At 44.9% G+C, this 13,106-nt stretch overlaps 1 protein-coding gene across 1 annotated transcript in view; it reads right to left on the bottom strand.

Moving 5' to 3' along the window:
* Nucleotides 1-5,585: 5,585 nt before the first annotated feature.
* Nucleotides 5,586-13,106, bottom strand: part of Uggt2 (UDP-glucose glycoprotein glucosyltransferase 2) — a 115,576-nt gene continuing 108,055 nt past the window's right edge. Inside the window, exons 37-39 of the mRNA XM_013120121.3 lie at nucleotides 10,476-10,592; nucleotides 8,427-8,550; nucleotides 5,586-5,773 (exon numbers count right to left, since the gene is read on the bottom strand). Coding sequence (XP_012975575.1) covers nucleotides 5,751-5,773; nucleotides 8,427-8,550; nucleotides 10,476-10,592 — 264 coding nt within the window. The 3' untranslated portion in view covers nucleotides 5,586-5,750. The remainder of the gene's footprint in view (nucleotides 5,774-8,426; nucleotides 8,551-10,475; nucleotides 10,593-13,106) is intronic.

Below are 13,106 nucleotides of genomic sequence, written 5' to 3'. Positions count from 1 at the left end.
ACAGGACACAATCAGCAGGCACTCACTGTTTGTCCAGTTTCACCGTAGCCCCAAAGAAGCAAAAACCCTAGACAAAAGAGCTTGCTATTGGAAATCCCTCACCCTATTGGAGTCCATCTCTCACTTCAGTCTCGCAGTTTTCTGTAATCATTCTTCAATAAAACCCTGCTTCTGCTCCCTCAAGAGTCAGCGTCACTAATCTCAAGCCACTAATGATTTTTGATTACTGAATGTCTGGGGTCTTAGGTCATAAACAACTGGCCTATGAGAGGTCCGATACTTCATTTCCTTTGAGCCCCATCTTCCTAGTTGCCTAAAATTTGTAACCCTTTGGTTCTTTGGCAGTCACTTAAATTCATTAACGTAATGATAATGGCCAAGGTAACTGCTAGGGGACCTCCATAGACTGGGTTCTGAGCACAGGTGTTAGGCCCATCAGTTCTATGAGCTGGTATGTTTCAGCAAAGGACGCTTCTCAGAAGGGTCAGCCATGTCTTCACTGCGCAAGCTCTGCCATGACCACTGGTTCTCTGGAAGTTGTTAGTGGTAGAGCCAGGTAGTCTGCAGCTGCTGGAATTGGGACTTGGCACAGAGGCAGACACTTTCTCTGACTACATTTTCAACATCAATGAAGTATCTGATTTGTATCTTCTCTAGCTGACATGGATGGGAGTGTATTTGATTTTACCTCATTAGGGACTTGAGGGTAAACTAGAGCTAAGTGGTGAACATCTCTGAAAGAAAGCCATGTGCGTCTAAGCTCATCTGAGTGCTATGAAAATTAAGTTTTCAGCGTATATGTGGGGTTCTACTTGAGTCACGAGAACTTAATCAGTAAAGTTCAAAGTAATCTGATTCTCAGCCTATGTAGTGCTTTGCATTTTCCTTAAGAGAGAGGGAGTGAAAACTACTCGACTTTTCCAGGAGGTGGTGGTGGTGTTAAAAAGTCACACGGTGCCGCATGGGAGAGGCAGATTGCAGGGTCCCAAACCCAGTGCCTACACTGCGCCGTTTGCTGTGGCGTCCTCTGCTGCTGTGCCCTCACCAAGCGGCACTTCAGTGTCAGTGGAATGTGGGCTTATTTCTGTGTGGCTAGCACTTTGGAGGCATAGAGAGTCAACATAATAGAATTTTAAATTAGGCCATGTCCTAGTTAGGGTTACCGATGAAACACCTGACCAAGCAGCCTGGGGAGGAAAGGCTTTCAAACCACAGTTCATCACTGGAGAAGTCGGCAGGAACCTGGAGCAGGAGCTGATTCAGGAGTCTTGCAGGGGAGCTGCTTACCATGGTTTTCTCAGCCTGCTTTCTTACGGAACCCAGGACCACCATCCCAGGGATGGCACCACCCACCGTGGGCTGGGCCCTCCCCACCAATCAATTAAGAAAATGCCCATTTTCTTAACTGAAGTTTCCTCCTCTCAGGTGACTTTAGCATAAAACTGTCACGTATAATCGATCCCTTGTCAGTTTTACAAACAAATCCTTGTAAAGCCACAACCTTTCTTGTTTGTCCCCAAGACACACATTAATAAAACATCACAATATAAACCATTTTACAGGCTTTTAAGCCCCACAATTGTAGGCAATTTTCCGTGTCAGTCATCTCTCTCCAGTCAGCTGGCTCCCAAATAACCACACAGACTTATCCTTAATTATAAATGCTCGGTTGGTAGCTTACGCTTGTTACTAACTAGCTCTTGCACCTTAAACTAACCGATGTTTCTTATCAATGCTCTGTCACGCTGTGGTACCTTTTCTCCAGCGTGGTATGATCATCTCCTGCTTCCCTGTGTCTAGCTGGAGGCTCCTGGTGACTTACTTCAGGGACGTGACTCCCTCCTTCCCCCAAACGCTCTTTTTGCACTGTCCAAAGCCCTGCCTAACCTCTTCCTGCTTATCTATTGGCCATTAGTCCTTTATTAATCCAATGAGAACAACACATATCACAGTGTACAAAAAGATGGTTTTTGCAGCCCACAATCTTACAGATTCAAACACTAAAAATTTAGTCTTTAAAAAAAACCCAAAGTCTTCTAAAGTCAAAAGTCTTTCAAGTGTGGGCTCCTATAAAGTAAAAAAGTAAGTGAAATATTTTATTTCAAGAAGGAAGAACCAGGGCGCATTCATAATAAGATAAAAGATTCCAACATCACAAATCACTCGATGTGCAATGTTTGGGACTGACTCACTGTCTTCAGGGCTCTTGCAAAGGGCTCGGGCCACTTCTCTGGCTCTGCAATGAACACAGCTTGTCCTCCAGGCTCCGGCTGGCTCCACTGCGCTGCTGCTGCTGGCGGTGGCCGTCCCCCGGTGCTGGTACCTCCAAAATGCTGGGCTTTTCTGCTACAACTGGGCTGCACTTTGACCAACAGCCCCTCCCGGGTCCACTTCATGGTGCCAAGCCTCAACTTCTCTGCATGACCCCTTCAATCCCGAGAGCTCATCTGCTGCTGAGGCTGCACCTTTATGGGTGGTCTCGAAGTGACAGGCCTCAGCTGTCCTCGATGACCCCGTCATGTCTTCAAAGCCAGCACCAGCTGGGAGTCTTACACATCATCGGTTGGCGGCCAGCGCACGGTTCAACCAAGGGCACCTCTAGAACAGCTTGCGTGCGGACCCTCAGGAAATACTTCCTGGACGACTTTGCCTCAGTGATGCTGGTCTCTTCTTCAGCGCCCGCTGACCAGCATCCATTGCTGTGGCAGAGTAAAGGTTTTACTTTAGTGGTTCTGGTCTCATGGTAACCACAGCCAATTCTTCAGCTCCAGCTGACCAGAAGCCACCGATTCTTCACACAAATGCCCCAGCAGAGTCTTTCCTTCCCCCTGAAGCTTCACAGGCCAGGCCTCCAGCCCTTTGCTCAAGATTCCTGTCAGAACAGCCCACTGAGCTCTCCACACTTAATGGCTTTTCTAGACCAGCGTTCCAGAGTCCTTCCAGAGTCCTCCCCAAGACAGTCTCATCAGCTCAGTCACAGCATTAACCTACTCCTAGTCCCAACTTCTGTCCCAGTCAGGGTTATTGTTGTGATGAAACACCATGCATGACCAGAGCTTGGGGAGGAAGGGGGTTGTTTGGCTAACACTTTCTCATTACTGTTCACTGAAGGAAGTCAGGACAGGAACTCAGTCAGGGTAGGAATCTGGAATCAGGCTGATGCAGAGGCCATGGAAGGTGCTGATTTGTTGCAGGAAATCTAATCACAGTACGAACCCTGAGATTGCACTTTTTACTGGAGAAACCTGTTTCTGGTTGTAGCATGGTTCAGCCCTATCATACCCTTTTAAAAGATTAAGTAAATCCAACCATAGATCAACAGGTGCTGCAAGCAACCAATTAGAAAAAAAAAACTATAGGGGGCAGGGGGAGGTCAGCTGACAGCTAGAAAGTGCACAGGAAGTAGGAGGGTGAGACAGGAAGTAGGAGGGTGGGGCAGGAAGTAGGAGGGTGGGGTTTTGAGTTTGTCAGGACTTTTGGTTTGGGATGGTGGCAGAAGAGAAGCTCTCTTTGCAGGAAGGCAACAAAGGAGGAAGCAGCTGCTTGTTTCCCCCTGCCTCTTGGAGCTGGCAGGTTTTCACCCCAGCATCTGGCTCCTGTGTCTCTATTGGTAAAATAGAATTATAGAGACTTAGTTAAAAACTACATTTTGTGGCCTCAGTGGTGGTGGTTGGTGGGCCGTGGACTGAGCCACACTCCTTAGCGGAGACAAGAGTAGATTCCGGTGAGGCCACGTGCTGCAGTGAAACAATACTGCTTACTGGCTTGCTCACCCGCTCTCTTATAGAACCCAGGACCACAGCCCAGGATGGCTCCACCCACAGTGGGCTGGGCCTCCCCGTCTATCACCTATTAAGAAAATTGCCTGCTGCCGGGCATTGGTGGCGCATGCCTTTAATCCCAGCACTCGGGAGGCAGAGGCAGGCAGATCTCTGTGAGTTTGAGGCCGGGCTGGACTGACAGCCTCCAAAACAATACACAGAAATCCTGTCTCGTAAAAACCAAAAAAAAAAAAAAAGAAAAAAGAAAAAAAGAAAAAAGAAAAAAAAAAAAAAGAAAATTGCCTGCAGCCCCATCCTGTGGCATTTTCGTAATTGAGAGTTCCTCCTGTCGGATGACTTCAGGTTTTTGTCAAGTCGACATAAAACTATCCAGCACAGGGCACTTTATTAAAGAGTGTCCTTGCAAAGAAAGACATAACTAAAATAGTCTAGACATGAGACACATGTAAATTTAGTCTTTTGAATCACCAGATGATAGAAGGGAACTATCAAATCTGATATGTTAACGCAGAAATGAATTAATACAGCTTGAGTGTCTTAAGTAATAAAAACAGTGAGCAAAGAGGGAGAGGAGGGTGTTCTCTTACTTGGAGTGAGTGGACTCCCAGGAAGGATGCTGTCCAGGTTTGGATCTGAAGGAAAGGCTGGGTTCCCACAGCCGTGAGGGGAACACACCTCCTCCTCGTGCTCCCATGATGCACTGTGCTCTCATGAGCCCAAAGCACCGTGGGCAAGTGACCATGGACTGAAATCCTGAGGGAAACAGACCTTTCTTCCTTAACGTGTTATCCCGGGCACTCTGTCACAGCAACAGAAAGCTGATGAACGTGGGTACTTTCCAAATTTTCTAGGATATTCTGTCAGATACAGTGGATTATCTAACCCCAAAGAGCTAAAGGGAATCAAGGCACAGATGGCTTCTGTCTCAGTATGGAATCTGTGTACAAACCTGACCCAGATGAACAGTCTGTCTCAGAGGTGAGGTTTTCCAGATGACCTGCGACTCCATCTGACAGACTCGAGGGTGCCTGGAGCACACCGGCATTTCTCAGGCCACAGCAGACCTATCAGAGGTGTCCAGCCTTCTCGTATGCAGCATGAGGCGCATCTACACACGAGATAGCGCCACTGATAACGCCCCTGGGATGAATGCAGCCAAGGGCCACAGGCTGGACATCCTGTGGCACTTTGGAGGATGAGATTTAAATGACACTGATGAATGTTCTAGACCCAAGATGCTATAAGTATAGAATATTTGAATAGTTAGAAACTGTTTACTATTGCTATTTATCTATGTAAACGCAGCAGGACAGATCTTTTACTTAGCTTCTATAGGACTATCCAGTTTACATCATTTATTTAAATTCTATAAAAGGATCCAGTCTTAAAAATACATACATGTATGGACATGCATATCAGTTTATGAAATAGAAACATTTAGAACAATGTAAACACAGCACAAGATTAAAACCTATGATTTAAGATGATTACAGTGCAACATGACTTCCATTTAAAAATGATAGTTGAAGCATGCAATTAGCTTGTTTTTAGTAGAGAAAGCCATGAGTCCCTTTTCTTAAAAAGCATGAATTTCTGTAGTTTTAAATGCATTCTGTGAGTAAGGGAACATGGATGCGCTTAAAGCTGGAATACCAAAAGATGCTGATGGTTTGATAAACACCAGTGAGGACCTTCAAGGAGTTTCACAGACCTTCCAGGATGTTTGACAGCATCAAACTAACGGTCACAACAACAATAACAACAACGTTAACATCTTAAGCAACCACAAAAGGGATAATCTGGTAACCACATAAATTAAGTTTATTTCAAAACTTTACAAGTGTTTTAAATAAAGTTTATAAAAAGTATGTCAATAATTTGTATGAAATGGCCTACTAGTTTCAGCAGTTCCACAAATTCCCAGCAGGTGGCAGATTTTTGTCATATTTTATCTTCTGGAAGTCAGCGCTAGAGTTCATCATGTGCAGAAACTGCAGGGGAAGGAAAGTCTGTTTAGTTTTTGAAATCTCAGAGTATAAAATTAGCCTAAAATCTCGTTAAGGAATGAGATACATTAGAAAGTCAAAGTCTTGACAGAGACTCTTGCCTATTGACTTACTGTCTATATGTTGTCATTCATTGCGGGGAGAGCTCTTTGTATGTTTTGGTTCCCATTCTAATGCATCATAAACATGTGTGCCACTGAGAGCTGGGTGGACAAAGGGAGCCCTGGGTGACACGCAGCAGCTCCCAGTGTCACTGAGATGAGGGAAGAGGTTCTGGGAAGGTGGAGTGACCCTTTTGTTTGCTGTATTTTCAGTTGATATTTTAACATTTTTCTCCGGGCGGGGGGCCGGGGGGAGGGGGTGCTGCAGGAGTGAGGGGCAGGGACTGGGAAATGAGCAGGACTGGGGTACAAGGGAAATTCCCAAAGAACCAATAGAATTTTTTTTTTTTGCTAAAAATTACATCATGAAATCTGTAGACAAATGGATAGAAATAGAAAAAAGATCATCCTGAGCGAGACAACCCAGACCTGGAAAGTCAAACATGGTATGTACTCGATTATAATGAATGTTAGCTGTTAAGTAAAGGATAACCATGCTACAGTCCACAGTCCCATAGAAGTGACAAGGAGGGTTGGGGGGGCTGCATGACTCTCTGGGAAGGGAATATGGGATAGATTTTGTGGGTAAACTGGAGATGGGAAGGGATCAGGCTGGGGAGGGAGGGATGGAGGGAGAGTGTACTGGAAAATGGGGCATTTGGAAACCTAGTCAGTGGAAACTTCCTGGACTCTATGAGGACAATCCTAGTGAGGTCTCCTAGTAATGGGGGATAGGAAGCCTGAACCAGCCATTTCCTGTAATTAGGCTACCTTTCCAGCGGTGGGACTGGGGCACCAACCCAGCTACAAGACATGTGACAACCTGTCCTGTCTCCGAGACATGTGACAACCTGTCCTGCCTGGGAGACACGTGACAACCTGTCCTGTCTGCCAGACGTGTGACAACCTGTCCTGTCTGGGAGACGTGCTGGGACAAGGATGGCATTTGTGGGAGTGGCCAACCGATCACTAACCTAGACTGAGGCCCACGCCATGAAAGAGCCCACGCCTGACACTGCCCTGATGGCTGGGGCCCAGAAGATGGATGGTTCAGAGACCTAGGGTAGAACTAAATAGGACTGGCAAAAAAAAAAGTCAATGAAATGATTCCTAATGATACTCTGCTATACTCATAGATTGCTGTGTAGCCCAGTCAGCAGCAGAGACCACAGCCACACATTAGTCAAAGCTCAGGTAACCAAGGAAGACAGGAGGAAGGACTGTAGGACCTGGAGGGGTCGAGCACGCCAGAGGAACACAGTCTACAGGATCATGGGGGTTCACAGAGACCCAAGAGGCAATCACGGAGCTTGCATGCCTCTGAGGTAGCCCCTCTGCATACACCTTATGCTTGTTTACCTTGAGTTCTTTGGGGGCTCCTAACAGCTGGAGTGGGAGCTGCCTCTATTTTGCCTATTTGTGGGTCTCTTTTCCTCCTACTGTGTTGCCTTGTCCAGCCTTGATATGAGGGTTTGTGCCTGGTCTTATTGTAAATGATCCTACTGCGTTTTGTTGATATCCCTGGAAGCCTGCTTGCTTTTGAAGGGAAATGCGAAGGGGAGCATCTGGGGACAGGGGAGGCAGGAAGAGTGGAGGGAGGGGAGGCTATAGTTGGGATGTATTGCATAATAGTAGAATAAATAAAAAGAACAAAAAAGAGTATTATAAGCAACTATACAGCAAACATTGGGTATCCTGGATGAAGTGAATAAATTCCTAGGAAGAAAAACACATTTGTTGAATGATTATATTCAGTGATGAAATTTCAAGATAATGGCAACTTTTTAAATAAGATAAATGAAGAAAATCAGGTTCAAAACATTCAACTCATGAGTAAAGATGCTAGGACCAGGGAGGAGGGACACCTGTGTTATAAATGACAGTTCTCAAGGGAGGAAGGACATAATGTTTTTTGTGAGCTATCAAAAACATTTTTAAGTTATTTTTGAGGGCTTTCTTGGGTCTTTCACATTTGGGAAATTCAGTATAATCTTAGAGATAAAAGCTCCTCTATTTTTAACCTTTGTGCTTTAATAAACACGTTACCTAAAATCATGTTATACTATTCTTTACATAAAGATTGGAATTAAAGCTATATTCTCTGTCTTAAATATGCCTGAATGTTTCAGAGAACACTGCTAATACATGCAATTATATACATTTTACTAAAAAATTTGTGAGCTTAGCTTGTCTAAAATAAAATCCTTTAAAATACTTTAAAATTTTAATTAGATGTATTATTTAATTTATGTGTGTGTGCACCATGCTTGGTGCTTAAGGAAGTTAAACAAAGGCACCGAATCCCTAGACTAGAGTCACCGATGGGTGTGAACCACATGTGGTGCTGGGAACTGGAACAGGGCCTCTGCAAGAGCAGCCGGGCGCGTACTTGCTGAGCCTTCTCTCCAGCCTCTAAAATGAAATTCTTAATCACATCATATAATTTCCTAGTGGAATGTTAACAGCCCTTTCATGACAGTGACTTACCCTGATTTCATTAACACATCAAATGTCTCACATGCAGGGCAATCACTTACTTGTATTTTTCTTATTTTCAAGGTGATCTAATAATTTTCTTATTTCTGTATCATATTTGACCCATTCTGGGACAATCCTCGCAGCAGCTTCTAGCTTGGGTTCTTTTGTTTTGGGATTATTGCACTAAAAGTTCAAACAAAATTTGTTAGTAAAACAGGAAAGAAAGCACATTTCAGGAGAAGTAAAGGACATACTAGAGGCCCTGCGTGTGTCACGAGGGCTCACGTGATGTGCTGTAATTATGAAGAGCATACACAGCCCCACTGTTTGTTGGGTGACTAGACATTAGCAGGACTGGAGGACACCGGAGCTGACCTGCCCACTCCTTCATGGTCAACAGTCTGTGAAAGTGCAGACTAGGCCAACCCAGCTTTCATTACTGATGAGGTTTGAGAACGGAGCGCAGCAGGGCTGACGTACCCGCCTACGGAATGCATCACATCACCGTGTCCTCTCCTGCTCCAGAGGAGACCGGCACACCACCAAAGGTCTAAAACTGCGCAGACTGACACGCTTCGTGTGGAGCCTGGGACAACAGTCCCTCTGGCTTTTGTCTGCACCGCCCTGCTTTACTGTGCAGTCTCCCGGATCCTCTGCAGTACACCAAGAGTCTTGTCTGAACCCTTTCAGTGGGGATGGCCATGACTGGGAGACAGTAAGTCTGGACTCAGACTCCAGGGACACAGTCCTGTAGTCAAAGGATTACAGCCTCCATACAGATGAGGACAGGAGTTGGAAACTGGTGAGCCAGGGCAGGAAGCCCAAAGCAGCAGTTCCGAGAACACCCCTGTAGGAGGCCAGGGATGCCAGACAGAGTTCTCTCTCACCCTTGCCTGGGAGAGCTGAGAGAGGCAGGGGACACCTTGTGGCTGGGCCAACCTGGCACACTAGAACTTGGCTCCTCTCCATGACTGGGCCAGTTTCTGCCATGTCCTTTAAGAAGCATGCTGACTAGCAGCTCAATGGTCTCTGTATTTTCTAAGATCTTTACTAAGGTCCTGTGGTGATTTGAATGAAAATAGCCCCCACAGGCTCATACTCTCGAATGCTTAGTTCTAGTGTACAGAACTATTTGGGAAAGATTAGGGGTGTGGCCTTGTTGGAGGAAGTATGTCACTGTGGGTACAGGCTTTGAGGTCTCTTTTACTCAAGCGTCACCCAGTGTGAGTGACACACAGTCCACTTCCTGTTGCTTGCAGGAAGTAGGACTCCTAGCTACTTCTCCAGCACCGTGTCTGTCTTCACACTGCCATGTCCCACCGTGATGATGACGGACTGAACCTCTGAACTGCAAGTGAGCCACCACAGCTAAACGCTTCCCTCACACGCGGGTGTGGGCCCATCACCACCCTCCACCAGGACTCAGGGTCAGGACGTGTTGCACACTCCATTTACCCTCCTCTATAGTAGGCTGTTGAGTAGAGGGAGAGCAGCAAAGTTTTCTTCTTCCTTTGGTGTTGATGGGTTTGCTATTCTGCCTTGGCAGCTGTGGTCTTTCAGAGTTTGAAAGACCTGTTCCAAGCCTCACAGTTTCAGAGTGTCTGCTGAGAACTGACTTTTCTTCTGATGGGCCAGTCTTCACGTGTGAGCTGCTGTTTGCCCCTGGCAGCCTTCAGTAAACGTCCCTGTTGTAGGTACTAGGGTTTTAACTATAATTTACAATGCAGATGTTCCCCTTTGGTCTTGTCCACTTGGTGCTCTAGATGTTCCTGACCTGGAGATATCTCATCTGCTAACTGACTGGAGAAGTTTTCTATGCCAGGGTTCTCAGATATGTTCTTTTCACAGTGTCTGCAGGTCTCATTCACTCCCTTTCTTTTGAACTTTGCCAGGGATATCTTTATATATAGTCTATTTTTACAGTTCAGCAAGCCTCAGGGTAGTCTTGGGGACCCCTGAACACAGCTTCTTACTTAACTCATAAGAGACTAAGCAAAAGAAGAAGTGTGGTCATAATATGTGTGTGCTGTTTCATTTGTAAAGCCATGCATTTAAGCGTGAACATTTTTATATATTGCTTATATGCAAATGAGGGTACAGACACTCACCAGATCAATTGTTTTGGCCCTTTGTTTAGATTCATCGTCACACCAGGTCTCACACCACAGCCAGTCTTGAGGAAGAGACTTAATGGCAACTTGGTATATCATATTGTTGGGAAGATCCTATAGGGAAAAATTAATATGCCTGAGATCGAATCTAGTTGTCACTTAGACTTTAAATATATCATAAAAATTCAATGAAATTGAGATACCTCCATATGTTAAGCTTGGCATTCTTAACCTAAGAATTTGGGTCATACCATGTATAACCTTGAACTACATCCAGAATCAGGGATGAATACGAGCGTCTGAAAACCATCACTCTGTGTTACCTGCAGTGTACGGCCCCATTTTCTCTACTTACCCAAACGCCACAGGCAGGAATAAGTGCTTATACCTGCCTGTCCTTGCTACTTATGTTTGTTTTTCAAAATTTGAAATCTTGATTTTTATTTATGTGTAAGAGTGCTTTGTCTCTATGCGTGTAAGCGCACTGCAGGTGTGCATGGCGCCTGCTGAGGCCGGAAGAGCAAGCTCCAGAGGCAGCTGTGAACCACTACTGTAGGTGCTGGGACCCAAACCCAGGCCTCTGGAGAGCGGTGTGTGCTCTTCCCCTCTGAGCCACCTCTCCAGCGCCCGCCACTGCTACCTGCCTTGGGCACCATCATAGTCTCCAGACTCTCAAGCAGTCTTCCTCTTCATTGGAAAAGATGCAAGAACAATTTCACATTTCTGCCTGCCCAAGGCTTTCCAAGCAAGGATTGCTGGCACATAGTCTGAAGAATGGGCCTAGCTGCTAAGGTCAGAGACTTTTAGAGAGACTTAGTGTGTTGTCCCTGAGATATCTATTTGTATGCCAGCCACAGCCCTTCCTTCTTCCTAGAAATGCAGATATCTAAGCATACCACCCCAGTCTCTGAGGAGCTGAGGTACTTTGCAACAGATGTCCCGTGTATCCTTAAGAGTCAAGGTGGCTCAGAGGTTAAGAGCACTGACTGCTCTTCCAGAGGTCTTGAGTTCAATTCCCAGCAACCACATGGTGGCTGACAACCATCTACAATTCAATCTGGTGTATATGTAATAAATAAATAAAATCTTTTAAAAAAAAGAGTCATAACTTTGGGGTTCTACTCTCACTACCCCTACTAAATATCCACTAGGATGTTCTAGAAAAGTTAAATAAAACAAGAAAATGGAATAAAATATGCAGTTGGAAAGAAGGGATCAAAGTCCTGCTATCTGCAAGTGAGAGGATATTTCTTCAGAAAAATGCTACCATCAATGAAAGGCACACACGGACTAACATGAAGAATGAAACTCTTATCATTTGGAAATGACTGCAACTGGAGATGATCACATTAAATAAAGTAAGCCAGTCTCAGAAAGGCAAGTACCACGTGTTTCCTCTCATCTGTGTTTCCTAGATTTCGTACAGATACATAAAATCATATACATACAAAGCAAAACAAAAAAGTGAGTAGAGGAGTCATAAAGAGAAAAACGAAGTCCCATTATTTTCAGCAAAAGTGAGGTGGAGAAGACCGTGTTAGATGAAATAACCCAGACACGGAAAGACTAATTCCCAGGGTTTTCTCACACGCAGGAACTAAAGCCCACACCAACCTCAGTGTCAAGAGTGGTTAGTGGAGGCTGGGAAGTGTGCCGAGGGATGGGAAGACGTGAGGGGCAAAGGGCAGGGGATTCAACCCATCGGTGCAGTTTCGAAAATATCACGTTGAATCACATTAATATGTAAAATTAATGTGTCGGTAAAATGTGCCAGTTAAAGCAGCAAAATGATATTATAGTGGATTGTGACTTCAATTTTTTTGGCATTCCCTCTTCCTCTGACCTTTCCATGCTCTAGTGATAAGGCCATATGGCAAAAACTGACACTTGCTCTAAGCCCACACGAGTCTTTATGGCTTTGGGGGAAGTCCACACAGTCAGGATGACCTCATCTCAGCAAGCCTCAAGGGAGCTGCTTCTGAGAGGTGTGGCAGATCCTCAGCTATGTCTGCCTTCTGTGACCGGTTCATAGACACTGCCTCATTTTAGCTGCTAGATTTTACAGTGAGGTATTATGTAGCAATAGATAAACAATACGAAATTTTTGTCTGTTGAAATTAAAGCTATGAATGTTAATATACAACACTATGGGTAACATCCATGCATGTTGGATATGTATTTAACCTTATAAATAACCAAAAATTCTTAATATTTCTCAAACATAAAATGCCCACCTCCAACACTATATGAAACCCAATCAAATTGTGTCTTCAGAGGGACAAATGGGTACCTACTTGACACTAACCCCCACCCTTGATTGGCCATTCTGAATCTATAATGTTTTTCTATTTTACTTCTTTTCCAAAAATTAATCACACACATGTATGTACACACACATATACACATATATTGTAACTAGAAGGAAAGCATCGTGACCTCAAGAATAGTTTGCTCTGTTATCTGTGGCTTTAGGTCTTAGGAAAGAGTGCAGCACTTACAGGGTGTACAAAACACACCAGCTGAGTGAGTATGAATGGTTTTAGGAAACAGGAATGGGGAGGATTGTGAACTGCACTGTCCTTCACATCTGATTTAATTATCTGAACTCTTTTTGGGGAGACAATGAAT

This window comes from Mesocricetus auratus, unplaced genomic scaffold, assembly GCF_017639785.1.
Source record: "Mesocricetus auratus isolate SY011 unplaced genomic scaffold, BCM_Maur_2.0 Super-Scaffold_2245, whole genome shotgun sequence".
In the NCBI taxonomy this organism is placed as follows: domain Eukaryota; kingdom Metazoa; phylum Chordata; class Mammalia; order Rodentia; family Cricetidae; genus Mesocricetus; species Mesocricetus auratus.
The sequence above is the reverse complement of the archived record's forward strand: the minus strand, read 5'-3'. Positions and strand labels throughout refer to the sequence as shown.